The 17,745-nt window shown below is 38.6% G+C and overlaps 1 protein-coding gene across 3 annotated transcripts in view; it reads left to right on the top strand.

Moving 5' to 3' along the window:
* The first annotated feature begins 705 nt into the window (after positions 1-705).
* ptk2bb (protein tyrosine kinase 2 beta, b) overlaps positions 706-17,745 on the top strand; it is a 23,655-nt gene continuing 6,615 nt past the window's right edge. Inside the window, exons 1-21 of one of the 3 annotated variants that reach the window (XM_005734352.1) lie at positions 706-832; positions 8,293-8,528; positions 8,741-8,919; positions 9,035-9,122; positions 9,483-9,562; positions 9,781-9,843; positions 10,457-10,511; positions 10,657-10,797; positions 10,949-11,023; positions 11,109-11,210; positions 12,285-12,402; positions 12,531-12,570; positions 12,665-12,696; positions 12,814-12,855; positions 12,944-13,041; positions 13,161-13,242; positions 13,350-13,450; positions 13,601-13,716; positions 14,611-14,711; positions 15,057-15,146; positions 16,852-17,056. In XM_005734352.1, the coding sequence (XP_005734409.1) occupies positions 8,331-8,528; positions 8,741-8,919; positions 9,035-9,122; positions 9,483-9,562; positions 9,781-9,843; positions 10,457-10,511; positions 10,657-10,797; positions 10,949-11,023; positions 11,109-11,210; positions 12,285-12,402; positions 12,531-12,570; positions 12,665-12,696; positions 12,814-12,855; positions 12,944-13,041; positions 13,161-13,242; positions 13,350-13,450; positions 13,601-13,716; positions 14,611-14,711; positions 15,057-15,146; positions 16,852-17,056 (2,006 nt within the window). In that variant the 5' untranslated portion in view covers positions 706-832; positions 8,293-8,330. Of the gene's footprint in view, positions 833-4,734; positions 4,909-4,972; positions 4,986-8,292; positions 8,529-8,740; positions 8,920-9,034; positions 9,123-9,482; positions 9,563-9,780; positions 9,844-10,456; positions 10,512-10,656; positions 10,798-10,948; positions 11,024-11,108; positions 11,211-12,284; positions 12,403-12,530; positions 12,571-12,664; positions 12,697-12,813; positions 12,856-12,943; positions 13,042-13,160; positions 13,243-13,349; positions 13,451-13,600; positions 13,717-14,610; positions 14,712-15,056; positions 15,147-16,851; positions 17,057-17,745 lie in introns of those variants that run through there. The other 2 variants (XM_005734353.1, XM_005734354.1) reach the window with 2 other exon arrangements.

The following is a 17,745-nucleotide window of genomic DNA, read 5'->3' as shown; positions in this document are numbered from 1 at the left end:
ACTGGGAGGAAATTAGTTAAGTGGTGATTCTAAATTAGCCCTGTGTACCCTGGATAGGGGCCGGGATAGGCTCCAAACCCACCTCTATCCTGCTAAGAAAAGTGATGCTTTGGACTGTATGTATGCATTAACTAAATAAAGGGTTTAAAGGAGATAAACATCCTTCAAACCTGTATTATCCTAAAGACTGTCCTTCTGCTTATAATCAACGAAATCTAAAACCTCAACAGGAAAGTTCAGTGTAGATGAGTCCACTTTTTTATAACATGAGCAATATAAGGAAAAAATAATAGCTGATCTAAGGTCGCATGAGACAACTGCATTCAGGACTTGAGTTATATCTGCTTATACAAATAGTTGGAGGTTGCAGGTTGGCGCTTAACGTCAGCCCGATATTTTTGAGCGTACAGCGCCCTCTGGTGTTCAGAAGATTTAGCTACAACATAACACCAGTGAAGGTGACTTAACGTAGAGGGAAAAGTTTGTTAGACGGGAGAGAATAAATATAAGAATATTTCAGGACAGGGTTTGTGCAGATTTGATTTTAAAGAACTCGGTTTCTCTTTTTTGTATTATATTCCAAAAACCATTCCTGGGTCGTAAACAGTTCAAAACTGTTGGGGAGACAGTTTATTTATCCCGGATCATGAAAGACTCCTGAAATAAGGAAGTGGACTCACCTTAGATCAGCACGCCAGAGGTGAGGGAGTGGCTACGTGCCCCTTCTGCTCGACTAACAGTGCGAGGGGCGAACTGACGTGCCCAGGGCTCTCCGGGAGGAATTGTACTTTCCATAAAGCTTTTATTTTCAGGGAAGTTCAATCAGAATCAGGTAAGACTCAAAGATTAACTCGTGTTTATGTTTCTGTGAGCACAGGGGTTTCCAGATACTGCTGAACAAACCATTATGATTAATCCGAGTGTTTGCCATAGGCCCAAATGTACTGTACAAGTTAATAAAAGACTGATTGACCAACATTTATACGATCTCACAAGCATGCAAATCCAGAATTTGTTTTATTCATTTTCATTCTTTAAACTATCCACAAACGTGAGTTTTACAATATTTTCTTTGACTGATAGGAGAGAGAAAAAAATGTGAGGCTTGTGCATGTGTGTTTTCAGGATAAGCAGCTGAGTGTCACGGCAGATTGTGGAGTCCTAGCTGCTGTTTTTTCACATAGAAAGAAAACTTTGTTCATTATCAAAGCATGTCTGTGCAGGTGAGGAGGCAGCCCGCCGCATTCCAGTGCCTGGGGTCATGACGTTGCAATATGCAGACCCTCAGCACAAATGTGTTTAGAGAGTAAGCCTGCCTGAGTGCCTGCCTGCGCTGTGTTTCCACCAGGAACAGAGGTTACACAATAACTGCTGTAGTTTTATCATCTCTACAGGAGAGGAATTAACTTTTTTTTTTACTGTCAGATATCAAGAGTAAGATTTGTTTCTAATATATATACACACACATAGTAAAAAAGGTATGTAAGATAGGTAAGATAATGACCGGTGAGAGTTTTCCGATACCAATTCCCAGAAACACCATGTGATGAGACTTGTCCAAGGAATGGATGTTACTGTCAGGTGTGCATGTCATGACAGATTTTGGGAAACACAGTGTCTTCCATATACACAGGTGTCTGGCTGCTGCTGCTGCTGCTTTAGAAAGAAACCCGAGAGGCTGTCAGAGGATGTGCAAAATAGAAAGCCTAACTAATATCAATACTAGATTTTTTTTATTTTATAACTTTTCACTTAGGCCCAAATAAATGTCAGTAAAAGTGAAGGATTCAGTCATTTGACTGAAAAACAAAATAACTCTATCGGAGAGTTGCAGAAATTTCAGGAGCGGGCAAATCAACAGCCTGGTACATTCTTAAAAAACAATGAATGCACTGGCCACCTCAGCAACACCAAAAGGCCTGCAAGTCCACAGAAGATGACTAATGTGTGTGATGACAGGATTATTTCCATGGTTAAGACAAACAACTTCACAACATCTAAAGAAGACAAGAACACACTCAGGGAGATAGGTGTATCATTGTCAGTATCTACCATGGAGGCGTCTGCATGAATGTAAATATAGAGAGTTTGCAACAAGGTGCAAACCGACAAGTTATTCAAGGCAGTGAAATGGGATATTCTGCAACGGGCAAGTCAGTCAACCGAGCATGCTTTTCATTTATTAAAAGAAAAGATGACAAGCATCTCTCAGCAGTAATTTAAAACATATCTTTATATGGTCATATCTTTAAATACATGTTTGCTTTAATGCAGGAGTCATTTAGATGGATGCTGAATAGGAAAGTTTACAGCTAAAAGGAGAGGTTGAATGTAGTGAACAAACTTTAAATTACTGCAAATTATACACTTGAAAACTTGAACTTTGTTCAAGAAAGGCAGTGACTAAACTCAAGATCGTGAAATAAAAGCATCAAATATTTCATATGAGGATTGGTATCTGGGTGCTGCTCCCTGAGCCTGGTTCTGCTGAACGGTTCTTCCTGTTAAAAGGGAGTTTTTCCTCCCCACTGTCACTAACTGCTCGCTCAGACAGGCTTTTTTGATTGCTGTTTTTCCCCCCTGTTTTTTTCAGGGTCTTTACTTTGCAGTATAACGTGCCTTGAGTTAACTGTCCCTGTGATTGGTGCAAAATAAATAACACTGAACCGAACAGCAACTACTGATATAATACTTACTAATGAACAATTAATAAAGGACTAAAAAACCTACCATTATTTTTTCACAATTATATAAAACAGATCACTTCACAAGCTTGAACAAAGATGTTTAATCCTTAAAACAATGAAGAGAGACTGTTTTTATTTCAAGCAACTAACTTATTAATGAACTTGGAGTTGCAGCTTAAGTGTAACTGGTCTCACTCTGATGGGAGCTTTCCAAATAGAGTAAAGTTTTATATGCAAGCTTAAACTTAGCAAAAAGCCAGGTCATGGAAAAAAGTAAGTTTTCACATAATAAATAAAGGATAAAAAATAATCAAAAGAACCTTACAGTGTGTTAGACATTCCCCAGCTGCGTGTTGGTGGCCATTATTTCTCTGAGACCTACTGCATTGCAGAATCAGTTTAGCGTTTCTGTACACCCTCCCCTGTCCTCTAAGTGCAGCCTTGTTTAAAGTTTCTGCCTTGCCACTCATTTTCTTGTGGAATTTCCTTCTCATTTATCAGCGTCCATACGGCCTCCTCAGTTGATGCTGTTTTCATTAGATCCCAGCAGAATAATAGCGGAGACATACAGCAGTAACTCCTCTAGATAATTGTCTGCGGTAATGAATATTTCCACTTATTGTCCCGCTGAGGCCTCTGTTGTGGATGAGTGTTGAAAGAGTTAGTTCACTCCAGCTCGCTCTCAGTTTGTGTTAAAAAAAAAAAAAACTCCCTGGAGAGAACAGTTGTTACCATAACAACTCAAGTGCCAGCATGACAGTGTGTGAGTGGCAACAATGCGTGTGTCACTTTTGTTCACTTATGAACCAAAAAACTTAAAAAAAAACAGAGTGTTTTTACAGACAATCAGAAGAAAAGACTTCATGGTTGTCTGTGATTTTGTGATTTTACTTGGGGATTTTTAAAAAGTGTGTGTTTGTGTGTGTGTGTTGACTTTTTTTGAGAGCTCATTCTGCCTGACATTACTGTCCTTCTCTAGAATTGGATGGCTCTTTTCCTATAATCAAGAGAGCTCACTGCCATTAAAACACAGGACCTTACTTTGAGGTATCTGAACGTTATTTCTAAATGTATTAATTCATCATTGATATATTAATCTAATCTATCTGATTGTAAAATGAGCAAAGAAAGGCAACAAATCTAACCTGCCATTTTGTGGGAAATTATTTTTGTTAATAATGATTGAATTGAGACTTGTTTTCTTCATTACTTTCATCACAATAATTCAAAAACCTAAAAAAAGCATCGTTTTTTTTTTACCATCAGTCTGAAAGTCAGAAGGAAGTAATCTGCAGTTACGTAAGAGGAACTGAAATCATTAAAAAGCGATAAATTGGTCTATCTGAGTGACACAAGTGCTCAGTTGACTGTATTTGTGTGTTTTCAGGTTTTTGTTTCTTTTTATTAATTGTGACTCACCGCCAATAAACAAAAGGTTTTTGTTAACGCTCGCCTCTTTCCAGAAATAGTTTGCTTGGCTTTTAAAGCCAGTCTTTATACTTGGTAAGAAGCCCAGTTTAAACAGGGACCTGTCCATGTCTGTGCCTCGTTGTTCCTGATTTGTGTGTTGAAGAAGTGTTAAAAACTAAATCTAGTCTCACACGCTTGCCCAACAGCGTGTTTAAGACCTTACGACAACCAGTGGTCTTGTTTCGATGATTTTTTTTTCTGTCTTGTTGTTGCTGTTGTTGTGGTTGTTGTTGACCCTATGACGTCAAATCCTTCATGGTATACTGTGTAATAAGCCTTATGCAAATATTTTGTCACAAAGGATTTTGCAATGGTGTTTGGCCATTTGTAGCAGTATGTAAGGTTTAGGTTTACTGACAGCAATCAGTGGAATCCACATGTTCAGTCCATGGATGCTTTTTCTTGGAAGTAATTTTAAACTTCACTCTGTCTCCTGGAACCCCTCTTTCAGGCTGCCCACACCCAGGTGATGGTGTAACATGCTGCCTTTGCTTCACACTCCTCTTCTCTTTTTCTTTTCTACACATACACACGCACACACACACATACACTCTTACACACAAACACACCCACTCAGCCCTGCTGGGGAATTCATGGCCTCAGGCTAACAAACACAGTCGAAAAGCAGCAGAAAGCCCTGAAAGAATTAACGCTGCTCGGCTCCCTCACGGACTAACAGCGTGGAGTTTCATTTGTACGGAAACACCTCATGACAGACAGAAGACACGTTTCCGATCGACAGTATTGTGAGGTACGCATGTTGCAGCTAGTTTCTTTTGCTCTGTTTGCTGAGCCTTCAGTTTCTGATTGGTCAGGCAGAATAAGACGGTAAGAGCTTCTGTGCATTTATTTATTTAGTTTTTGTTCACACGGTAATTCCTGCCTTTATCTGTGTCACGTAACCTGTTTGGTCACAGGGTGTACAGCACCCTTGCTTTTCAGAACAGTGAGCAAATTATCGTCTAATTCCAAAAGTGTTTTTATAGCTGTTATTTTATCACAGCCATAAGAACTGTTAAAATCTCAGATCACCAAATGGTCAGTGCAGAATCTCCTGTTGCTCGAATGCATTTAAAAATATTCCTATCTGCTCTTGGAGGATAGATAAATATTCCTACATGAAAAAGAAAGGATTTATTTATTTATTTTTATCATCGCATGTGGTTTTAACAAACCATAATTTTAATTCAGGACAGCACAGCGGTGCAGTGTTTGGGACTGATGCCTCACACCAAGAAGGTCTCAGATTTGAATCCGCCGACCGGCTGGTACTTTTCTGTGTGCAGTTTACCTGTTCCTCTTGCTCTCTCAAGGTACACTGTGGATTTCTTCCAGTCCCAAAATGCTTGTTAGGTCAATTGGCGATCCTAGATTAGGGGGGAATATGAGCATGACTGGTTGTCTGTCTTGGTGTGTTAGTCATGTGACAGGTGAAAAAAGCTGCAGTGGCTTCAAAACCATTAAAATTGGTTTAAGAAAAAAACACTAAAAAATGAATTAAGATTTAGTTAAATGTTATGTATATAGTCTATGCCAATCTCGTGAGCAAATCATAGTATGAGACTTAAAGCCCTTACTAGATTTAAACAAACATATATAAAACATTAACAATTATTATGAAGGAGGGGTCTTTATTGATTTTTAGTATTTTGGATTTAGAATGACAGGTCTGTATGCTCAACGTAATGCTGAACCAGGAGGCAGTTAGCATATCTTATCAGTTTTGGTGGTAGGCAGATTTTGAGTCATTGTACCAAACAGAGCATCACTGGTGCTGGGTTTTTGGGTCTGAATCTGACACCTTTGAGTCTGTGCCACCATCTATTCAGCTGAGATGTGTGCTATGCTAAATGTGCTGCAGAAAATGCACATTATAGAGTCTGGCCTGCTGTGTCAGACAACTGCAATATTTCCAAATTACTACAAGTATTTGTGATGTAAAAGGTTTTTACATCTGAAATCAAAAGACAACTTATACGGCAAAACTGATAGTTTTGTGACAGGCCAATATATAGCTCTAAAGGTAAGCTAACTGCCTGCTAGCTATAGCATACTGGACATAAATGAGAAGAAACAGAATTCCTAGAATTTCAAATGACTAAGTTATCCTTTAATAAAACTCAAAGAAGCCAGTTTCTTATACTTAAAAACGACTCAACAGTCGCTCCATTACTGAAGTACTATGTCAGACCTCCTTTTGCCTTCAGAATTGCCTTAATTCTTCATGGTATAGATTCAGCAAAATTCTGGAAATGTTCTTCAGAGATTTTGGTCCATGTTGACAGAATAGCATCACACAGCAGCTACATGCAAATCATTAGATCAGATAATATTTTTCCAATCTTCTGTTGTCCAGTTTTGGTGAGCCTGTGCAAGTTGTAGTCTCAGTGTCCTTATCAGGAGTTTTAATGTTCAATGTTTTGTTGTTTTATTATTATTATTTTGTTTAAAGAGTATACCAATGTATGCATACCAAGCTTATGCATAACCTTGGTATTCATACCAACAGTTGTGTTAAAAACATTGCTACATTCCCCCGGTGAGCTAGTAGTCTCTGCAGTTGGACCGCAAATGGCATTTAACACCAAATTAATAGAAAGTTTAACTACAAAGTTTATAATGACCATAAACACGAGATTAAAAATGTATGTTTGAACAAAGCAACATGAATTATGTTGTTCTTTTGCCTGACAGATTTTCTGTGTAGGTTCTCAGTGATCCAGGTCATGGTTAGCCTAAGGACCTTGGAAAGAAAGCAACTGGACCTCTAACTTTCGTGACAGTGTTTCACCTGTCTTACTTTGATATACTCTTTGAACTCTTATCCAAAAGACGGCTCATTTAGTTCTGAAACCAAATGGTCAGGAGTTCCAGGTATTTAAACCCTTAAGAGGGTCCAAGCTCCATAAGAGGGTTGTTGACCCACTATGAATCATGTGCGTCATCACATGAGGCAATGTATGAAAAAACATGTGGGTTATTACCACCAGAGGTTTCACATGAAATCGCTCTGAGACCTCGCCTTACTCTATCACGCGACCTATTGAGGTCACCTGACACAAGATGTGAGTTGGGGTTTTAAGCTTCTGGGAAGTCATTTTAAAACTGCATTGTAGGTGGCTGAGAGGTGTCGTAAGCAACCTCCTCTTTTCAGTCATGGTCGTTCATGGTGGGTTGTGGTGTGTTCCCCACAAGGGGAGCTAGGATGTTGGCAAGGAGCTTGGAAATGTTGTAGGTGGTTGAGTTTATACTGCTAACTAACTTTATACTTCTAAAAATGTCCTCTTAAGGGACTCTCCACTATTTTGGTTTTAGAACTTCCACAGCATGTCTTTTATCCTGTCTTCCTTCTCTCACCCCAACCGGTCGCACCAGATGGCCACTCCTCCCTGAGCCTGGTTCTTCTGGAGGTTTCTTCCTGTTAAAAGGGAGTTTTTCCTTCCCACTGTCGCCAAAGTGCTTGCTCATAGGGGGTCATATGATTGTTGGATTTTTCTCTGTATGTGTCTACTTTAGAATATAAAGCGCATTGAGGCGACTGTTGTTGTGATTTGGTGCTGTATAAATGGAATTGAATTGAATTCAATTGAATTGAACTGAGGCAGCCTCTTGGATGAAAGGTCAAATGTGTCCACAAAGTCGAAGAAATCCAGTCACTTGGATGAACTGGTAGTTAACAGGTGGCAAAAGGAATGCTGTTAATAGATAAACAGCGTTTAGTAGCAAAATATTATGGAGATGAAAATGCAAAGAATTCAATATTTCATTGTACATTTTTGTTGCATGTTTGTGAATGGCTGCTCTCAAAACGGTTTGAGAGCAGCGTTTAGTTTTACTCCAAAACCTTGCAGGTCCTCACTTGAAATCTGGTTGAGAAAGAATGTAATCTGGATATCTCAGAAAAAATGATATGAATCATAGCAGCCACATGGCAAAAGATCACAGCTTCAAAGTGAAGCATCGCACGACTGCAGTAGTATAATGAAGCAACTCACAGAACAGTGTGTCCTTTTCTTTTGAAGAAATTATTATCACTCAGTTCTTCCAGCTAAACCTTTGTTTACCCAGATGTCCCATCTAAAAAAAAAAAAGCACCATGCATATAAAGTATTGTTTTTCTTTTCTCTGTTTAAAGGATGATTTTGATGTGATGATGCCAACCCAGCTTTGACAATGTATGAGGTGATGTCCGGTGACACCCTGTCCTGGAAGGTGCCCAGTCCACGACAAAATGAAACAGAGGCTGGCCCTGAAGAACAATTCTCTGGGGATGGTGGACCTGTCAAAATCCTTAAAGTGTGCTTCAGCACCAACAACAACCTGGGCAAGAATTTCAAGCTGGTGAAATGTGACAACTCCTGGCAAATTAGGGTGAGAATGTAGCCCAGAAAATATGGGGAAGAGAATTTCATTGTCAAAAAAGACGAAAAGGGAAGTGCCAAATCGTGTTTCCGCCACTTAATGTTATAATTTTATCGCTATTACATATTTAAACGAGTTTAAACCAGAAATTTCAATAAACTGAAGGATGACCAAAAATCTTTTCAAAAAGTATTTTTTAAACTTCTTTTTTTCTCCTTCAGGCTATCATTCGTTCAATTCTGGTCAGCGGGCGTTTAGGGCCAAACGTTCAACACGCAGGATGCTATGGCCTCATGCTAAAGCACCTGAAGTCAGAAGAACTTCACTGGCTCCATCCAGACCTGACTGTCGGAGAGGTGGAGAAGCGCTATGAGAGCAATCATCTGGAAGCCGAGTGGAGGTACTGATGGACTATTAGGATATTAATCTTGTAATTAACATATGTACTTTTTGTAAGCTTTATTGTATTGAGTTTTATTTGTAAGCTGATATCTATATTTTCCTTTCGAGCACAGATATGACCTTCGTATCAGATACATTCCTGTGAATTTTGTGGAAAAATTCAAAGATGACAGATCGACCTTTGTGTATTTTTACCAACAGGTAACTGTATTTGTTATCCTGTCATAAAAGCTTCCTGCCTCTATTGTACTTGTTGTTGTTTAACTGATATCCTGTGCATCATTTTAGCAAATCTCGTGTAGAGTGTGTTACTTTAGTTGCTTAAGCCTAGCCAAATTTGCTGCTGCCTTTGCAAGTCGCTTTGCAGCCTAACTCTACTAAAGAAGCCTGTTGTCATTGATGACAGATTGGGTTGGTGCTGCAAAGTCAAGTAAAAATCACTCTAGGTGGAAATGGTTTTCTTTTGATTTAAAGAGTCCTGACTGACTTTGTTTGAAGTTCTATTTAGAATTTTATTGTTGGTATTCGCATAAAACTCAAATTTTTGACATGTTATTATAGGTGCGTAGTGATTACATGCAGTATCATGCCAGTAAAGTCAGTGACGGGATGGCATTGCAGCTTGGTTGTTTGGAGATCAGGTGAGTCACTGCATTCCTTACCTCGCTGTGAGTGTGAGGTGACTGAACTGGGTGTATTTACTGTACACTTTCCAATTGTCTCCCTCTTGCAGGCTCTTTCATAACTTAACCCGTGTTGCTGTGCTTTGTATTTAATAGAATGATCAAAAGCTATAGAATACTTAAACTGCTATTTTTATTAATCATTTTGTATCTTTATTCTCACTCTGTTTTCACAGGCGGTTCTACAAAGACATGAATGCAAAAGGTCTTGAAAAGAAATCTAACTTTGAGCTGCTAGAGTAAGTTTTTACTTTCTGTACACTACAAAGAGTTATCGCTCTAATATTACATTAAGGGCTTTTAAATCCAGTTTAACTGGTGTTGTTTAATTACGTTACCCTAAAAGTGACACTTCATGGGTTGTGAACCCTCAGCTTCAAAACATGATTAAAAATGCCTTGAATTAAACTAAAAGACCATTTTTTAAATATTAAATCAGAATCAGAATACCTCATTAATCCCTAGGGAAATTATGTAATACTAAGCAAAAGACAAAGAAAAAACGTCACAGCATGAAGGAAAATCAGGACCAATTCAAACAGGCTGCATACCGGTTGATGCAAGCTCAATATAAAATTTAAATGACATGATGATGATTTAAAAAGCCGATACATTATTATATATTACATTTATTTATTTCTTTGAGACACCCTAAATATGTGTAGCTATTTATTGTTCCTTACCAAAAAGCTTTAACCGAAATTTTTATTTATATTTATTGGCCATTATAAATGCCAGTACCAACAGTTTGACAAACAGCTAACATCAGCAATAGATTGCCTTTCAAGCTCTAGAGTATGTTTTTAATTCTGAATATTCTTCTAAGGTTTTTTGTTTGTTTTACCAATTTAGAAAAGAAGTTGGCCTGGAACTTTTCTTTCCACAGCAACTGATTAACAGCATGAAGGTAAATTTCTCTAAACGTGACTTAGTGTGTCCTACCTAAACAGGCACCCACAATTTATGAGACTTCCTTTGCAAATTAATATTGAGTCACTATTGTGCAAAAGTGCAAGTTTTACCATTTTCAAATCTCTGTGGCTGTGATCCAGCCTAGGCCCCTGCGGAAGATGATTCAGCAAACATTTCAGCAATTTGCAACACTCAAGGAGCATGACTGCATGATCAAGTTTTTTGAGACGCTTAAAGATTTCGTCAGCTACGATGAAGAAGCCTTCCCCTGTGAACTAGTGGTGAGCAGGAACATGATGTTCATCTGGAGCAATGAATCATGTCTTATTCATAAATAACAAAATAGACCTCGTTAAGCTTGTCCAGAACTCCAAGATCTGTAGATTTCCCGTTTGAGGTATTAATGTTTCAAATGTTTTTATTTGTGAATAGCAAGGCTGGAGTCTGTCTGTGGAGCTGGTCGTCGGTGGGAGAGGAATTCGCCAACGCACACAGAAGGATTCAGCTGTAAGCGTGATTAAGATTTTGTTAATCTTGCACACAGGTTTAACTTCATAATTTAATCATTGCATTCATTCCTTTTGTGTGGCAGGCTGTGTTTTTAGCTGACTTCAAACAAATTAAGAAAGTACAATGCATATCGCAGAACGATGGCAAGGCTCTCCTAAATCTTGACATAGAGGGCGCGAAGCAAGTAAGTGTAATATTCCTCCCTATAGTTTGAAATATTAGGGAATGTCACTCAATAGCTTCCTTTGTTAGGTACACCTCGTTGGTATTTGATTGGACTGTCTTTTCTCTTCAGCACTCCCTCGAGTCTTTGTGGCACAGATTTGGGAAGGTGCTGGAAACATTGCTCAGAGATTTTGATCCATATTAACATCACAAAGTTAATGCAGATTTGTCGGGTGCACATTCATGATGTGAATCTCGCATTTCACTGCTCTAGTGGATTAAGATCTGAGGCCATTTAGTACAGTGAACTCATTGCTATGTTTAAGAAAGCAGTGAGCTTTGTGACATGTTGTGTTTCATCAGAAGATGGGTACACTGTGGTCAGAAAGGCATGGGCATGGTAAGCAAATGTGTTGGGTGTTGAAACTATGTTCAGCTGGTGCTAGATCAACATGTACCAAGAAAAGTTTCCCCCACACAATTACAGCATCACCAGCAGCATGAACAAGGCAGGATACATTTATGCTTTTATGTGTTTTAGACCGAATTCTGACCCCCACTAAGCAAATGTTGCAGCAACATTAAAGATTCATTAAACAAGCATTTGTTCCTATCTTATGTTGTCCAGTTTTGGTGAGCTTATGTGAATTGTAGCCTCAGCACATAGTGTGGTCCCCTGCTGTTGTAGCCCATCTGCTTTAAGGTTCGATGTCTTGTGCATTCAACACCTACTTGTGCCGTTCTATCAACTCGAACTCTGGTGATTTCCTTCTGACTTCTAGCGTCAACCAGGCATTTTCATCCAGAGAACTGCTGCTCATTGGATATTTTCTCTGTTTGGACCACTCTCTGTAAAGTTCAGTGTGTGAAATACTCAGACCAGCACGCTGAGCACCAACAGCCATGCCACATTCACAGTCACTTAACTCACATTTCTTACCTAGCTCACCTTATTTTAATGTTTGAGCTTTTGCTGGTCTACATGACTAAATGCATTGCTGCCATGTGGTTGGCTGATGAGTTATTGGTATTTTCTAAACTGGCCATTCAATCTATGTATTTTTGTGACATGCCATTGTGTCCTCATTGATAGCGTCTGACCATCAATGTGGCCACGGTCGCTACGGCTGAGAACATGATTGATCTTATTGACGGGTACTGCCGCTTGGAAAACAACACAGATGAAAGTGTTATCCACCGACCAAATAGAGGTGTGTAAGATTTATCTATTAAATAAAGGGCAACATATTGTTTTTAAAGATTGACCATTGTCTTAAAAGCTGTTTGAAATATATTCTTAAAAGTCAATCTGGATTCTCATTACTACTTCCTATCCTAGATGCCAATGCAAGAACCTCCCTACCTGAAATTCCTACTGGGTAAGTGGCTGTTTTACTGACTTATGCAGTCAGTGCTCTAATTTGAACATTTCTGACTTTGGCTTTCCCCCATTTTGTCTTTTCCTTGGAGCAGCAGAGAGACGAGCTCGCTCAGACACAGTATGGGTGAGCTCCGAATTTTAACAACCTATGCTGTACACTTTTTAATAGTTAAAAACCAAATTCCTTTTAATAGTGACGTTATTATGAAGACAATAAAAATGAGATCTTTTGCATTTTTAGGTTCAGATATCTACTGTGAGATTGATGAAAGGCCAAAATCAGGTTCGGAAAAGTCTATATTCAATTCTGTTACAGGATCATACCTGTGAAAACTCACTTTTTAATGTTCACTGTTACTGTTGCTCTGCAGTTGTGAAATACGGCATCGACCGAAATGACATTGTTCTCGGCCGAATCCTCGGCGAGGGTTTTTTTGGGGAAGTCTACGACGGAGTATACAAAAAAGCTGTAAGTTTAAAGGGTTTAAGCGCGGTGTGTTACAGAGCATCTATAAAATACATGATTGCATTAGAAATAAATGGCAGCACGCAAAGTGAATGTGCAGTAACATGTGTTTAATTGGACAGAATGGTGAAAGAGTTAATGTGGCAGTGAAAACCTGCAAAGACTGTTCACCTGACGTGATGGAAAAATTCATGAGTGAAGCAGGTACGCAGAGAAAAAGATTTCTAAAACAGCTGCTACGTTCACCACAACTGTGCCAGCAGGTTACTGACAGAGTTGTCCTGATAAGTTGTGATGTTTGTGTTTGTCAGTAATCATGAAGAACCTCGACCATCCCCACATCGTCAGACTGATTGGAATCATAGAGGAGAATCCCGTGTGGATTGTCATGGAGCTTTATCAGTATGGGGAGGTTAGTCCTCATTTCCTGATTGGTTATAGAAAATATGCATTTAATATATGTTCTTTTTTCTTTTTAAACTAGTGTAGCTTCTGGATGCCACAGCAGATGTCGCACATGTGAATTCCTGACTCATTAAATACATTATTGATTTTCTTGCAGCTGGGACACTACCTGGTTCAAAACAAAGAAAAGCTGACAAATACAACCTTAGTGCTGTTTAGCCTGCAGATCTGCAAAGCTCTCGTCTACCTCGGAGGGGTTAACATGGTACACAGGTACATTTTTTTCTCTTCTTAATTAAAAAACGAATGCTTTTATTCAACAGAAAGGTTACAGTGTTATAAGCTCTGCCTCCTTTGAGCATAAATGATCATGGTCTGACATAAAAGTAGCACCAGCTTAGGCGGGTATTTCAGATATCCTTGTCCCCAGCATCACTTTCCAGTTCCTCCTGGGGAATCCCGAGTAGTTTCCAGTCCAGGAGGGATTATATATCTCGACTCTCGACAGTCGAGATATATAATCCCTCCTGTGGCTTCTGGGTCTACTCGAGGGTCTGCTTCTAAAATGTAATCCACACTTTCAGCTTAAGAATTACAGCCATTTTTACACATAGTCCTCCATTTCCAGAGGTTCAAGTAGTGACAAGCAGTTTGATGGCCAGGTGAGGCATGCTTCTTTGTTAATTCATGGCAAACAAAGCGGACATAATATCTCAAGTTGATTCAAAGAGTTGGATTTGTATTGTTGGGTTTTCTCCCTCAAGGCATCCTACTCAGTCGCCTTTTGATTGAAAGTGGGCGCCACGCAGGCAACACAGTTGGTCTGCAACTATTTGCAATCGGTCCACCAGCTAAAAAATTGAATGCAGCCTTTTTTCCTAGTTGCAAGGAGAGGAGCCTACCGTCGTATTTTAACTCTAGTGTGACTGAGTGATGAAGTCGTCACATTTTGGAAAAACGTTTTATTTAATCTTAAAACATTGAAATGAGGAAAGTTGTACTGAAACAGCAGAACATCATGTTCCATTGAGTTGTGTCTGCAGACTGTTTGAGTGCACAATTTCAGGTTTTAACATGCATTATTTACATTTCCCCTGAATCTTGCCTACATTATCCACCTGTACCAACATAAACATCAACCTTTCCTCCAATCCTGTCCGCTCACAGAGACATAGCAGTTCGGAATATATTAGTTGCCAGTCCGGACTGTGTGAAGCTTGGAGACTTTGGTCTATCGAGGTACATAGAGGATGAAGAATACTACAAAGGTAAAAGAGACACTCATGAACTAACACAAATGTTTCATGCAATAAACATAAAATATCAGCTAGATTTATAAAATACTTTAACGGTAAACGCTTCTGTTATGTTTTTCCTACATTTTGATCTTGTTCACATTATTGTTTTAAGTCATGTACGTAATAATTTTGATCACAATTTTAGATTAAAGGATCTACACAGTTAAACCACAGTCTGTTATGTCTCCTTGTCAATAGAAAAATAAAAGAATATTTAAAACAAATACACAAATTAATCAACTTATTTGGAAAAATCTTTAAAAACCATGGCTTTGACTATCTTGACTATAATGCAGTGTGCTAATTTCTTTGCAGCATCTGTGACCCGATTACCAATCAAGTGGATGGCCCCAGAATCCATTAATTTCAGGCGTTTTACCTCAGCTAGTGATGTGTGGATGTTTGGTGAGCTTGTTACGCATTTACCTTCAACAGCACGGTGACATTTTGAGGGTTTGGTGCACAAGAGACTAAGAAACACTCGCACATAGAAAAAGGTCAGGTTACTGGTTAATAATCAACCGAAACAAGGGCTACACAGTTTTATGACGAGGCAGGGATTATTTAAGCTGATATGGCTCTACATTACAGATAACGTGCACACAAACACACATAACAGTGGACTGTTATTCTTCTTTTCTTTGTTTTGCTTTTTTAGCTCAAACACTGATGGTTTACATGGGGGAATTTTAAGCCTCAGAAGGCTCAATATCCCAACCTAACAGCCTTTCATGTGTATTTACTCCTAGTGCTTTTACAAAAGTACTGAAACACTGGCATCCTCTGACCTTTGAGGCCTAAGAGAGTGAGGAATTACCTTTATGATGCCTGACTATTTGATATCCTCCCCTAAGGTAAATCAGTTTTTCTAAAACATAAACAAACACAAGGCCCAGGCCTTGTGACCCTGAATAAGCCTGACAAAGACTCCAATCTGGCCCACTGGACGACTTTGGAAAATGTGAAGCAGGGCATAAATTTTAGCCTTTTCCTTCCTACTGATAAAGACCATGGCCATTCACACTAAACCAATGCAAATAAGTAATAGAGTTCCTGCTTTTTCATTATATGCTATAAAATTTATGATTTTTACAGCTCGTCCCCGGAAAAAAAAGATATATCCTGTTAATTGATTTTAAAAAAGTTACGTTTTCCAATTCCAGGTCAGTCTGTGCAGTTTTCTGTAATTTTCACATTTATCTCTTACAATTTAAGCCCAAAGCAGCCATATAATGACTAAAAGCTGATAGGTGCTGTTGAAATTGCACTTCTTTTTCATGATTAAATATATTAGAGATTAAATGTGTAGTTAAATATCTTTACAATGACAGAAAAGGGAGTTTCTCTCATCCGGCCCACTTAAGATCAAACTGGGCTGTATGTGGCCAGCAATGTAAAATGAATTTGTTCTGCACTGTGTGTTTTCATGCACTGAATTCAACCATACTTATGATTTCCATTATGAATTTTTAAGCATGAACTAAACACTATTATTGACCCAGATCTGTAATATTTTCTCACAAAATACATCTTATTTAGTTCATGTATTTCTTTTTGCAACAGTGACTGATACAACTGTGGACATAAAGTGGACTGAAGGCTGATATAGCTAAAATAAAGCTATAGGATATGCATTAAAAACATGAGATATATTACCATACCATAATTTATTTATATATCACTTTATTATAGCACTATATTAGGTAGATTCTGACCCAACAGCTGCTTCCTGTCGGAGAGCCATGGATTGTTTTAAGTACAAGAATGAAATATTCTATTTTACACAGCTTATTGTAAAATAAAGCAAAATAAACCTTTTTTTTTTGCTTCATCTGGTGGAAAAATAACTTTTTTGAAAACTGCAATTAATGAAAATAATCAAAAACATCAATAATGAATAGTTATAATTATTACTAACTCCATTACCAAGCACCACAATGACTGCTTCAGGTGGCATTTGTTTGTCTTTGTTTGCTATTGTTAATGCGTTGAATTTCATCCTTATTGCCTGATATTTTCTATTTGTAGTCTATTACACAATCTGAAAATGAATAATGAACTGGAGGGTGAACATTCCCAAGCTTATTTTTGTTTCTGTGTTGTTTTCTAGCTGTGTGTATGTGGGAGATAATGAGTGGTGGACAGCAGCCGTTTTTCTGGCTTGAGAACAGAGCTGTGATCAACCAGCTGGAGCAAGGCATCAGACTACCCAAACCAGATAACTGCCCTCCTGCCCTCTACTCACTCATGACCCGCTGCTGGTCCTACGACCCCAGTGAAAGACCCAGTTTCACTGAGTTGGTTATGAAGATCAGGTAATTCTTTATGCATTATTAAAAGAAGTGCTTATGAAGAATACAAATGGATTGAGATCCTTTAATTAAGGCTTGGTCAGTGGGCCCAATCTTTTTCAGTTGAGGTTTGTGATTATCTGCATAAGCAGATATTGGCCTCATAGTGCTATGTTAAAAAAAATGTTTATTTTACTCATTTCTAGTTTCATATTTCTATTCTTGACTCCACTAGAGAAGTTTTGTTTTTAAATTTATCTTCTTGTAGCCCGTCACTTTAGCCATTGACTGAAACAATGATTGGCTTCTGATTGGCTACAAGTTTGTAGTCTGAATCTTGAGCAATTGGCTCATAGGGATTACATGATGATGGCATCATGATTAATATGAGAATATATCCTGTCTATATACATGTGACGGAAAATAAGGAAAACCATCAACCCTTTACTGTGTAGTTAGTGTGACTGTGACTTATTCCTCATGAAGAACACAAGACAAAACAGAACATCTTCAACCGGTCTTTAACTCGCTAACGAGGAAAGTCAGAACCAGGCTATGGACCAGGCTACCTATCTCTAGCCCAAGTCCTTCAAAGAGTAGCTTCCCTCGCAGCTATTTATTCCCATGATAGTTACAGTTTACACAATACAACACAACACAAGCACCTCCCACCGTAAAACCCCCCAATGGTTCTAAGATAAGGCACTGTGTGT

The sequence above is a fragment of the Pundamilia nyererei genome, unplaced genomic scaffold (genome assembly GCF_000239375.1).
Source record: "Pundamilia nyererei isolate P.nyererei 1_Seehausen unplaced genomic scaffold, PunNye1.0 scaffold00058, whole genome shotgun sequence".
Taxonomy (NCBI): Eukaryota; Metazoa; Chordata; class Actinopteri; order Cichliformes; family Cichlidae; genus Pundamilia; species Pundamilia nyererei.
Note: the sequence above shows the minus strand (reverse complement) of the source record. Positions and strands in the feature narration are given on the sequence as shown.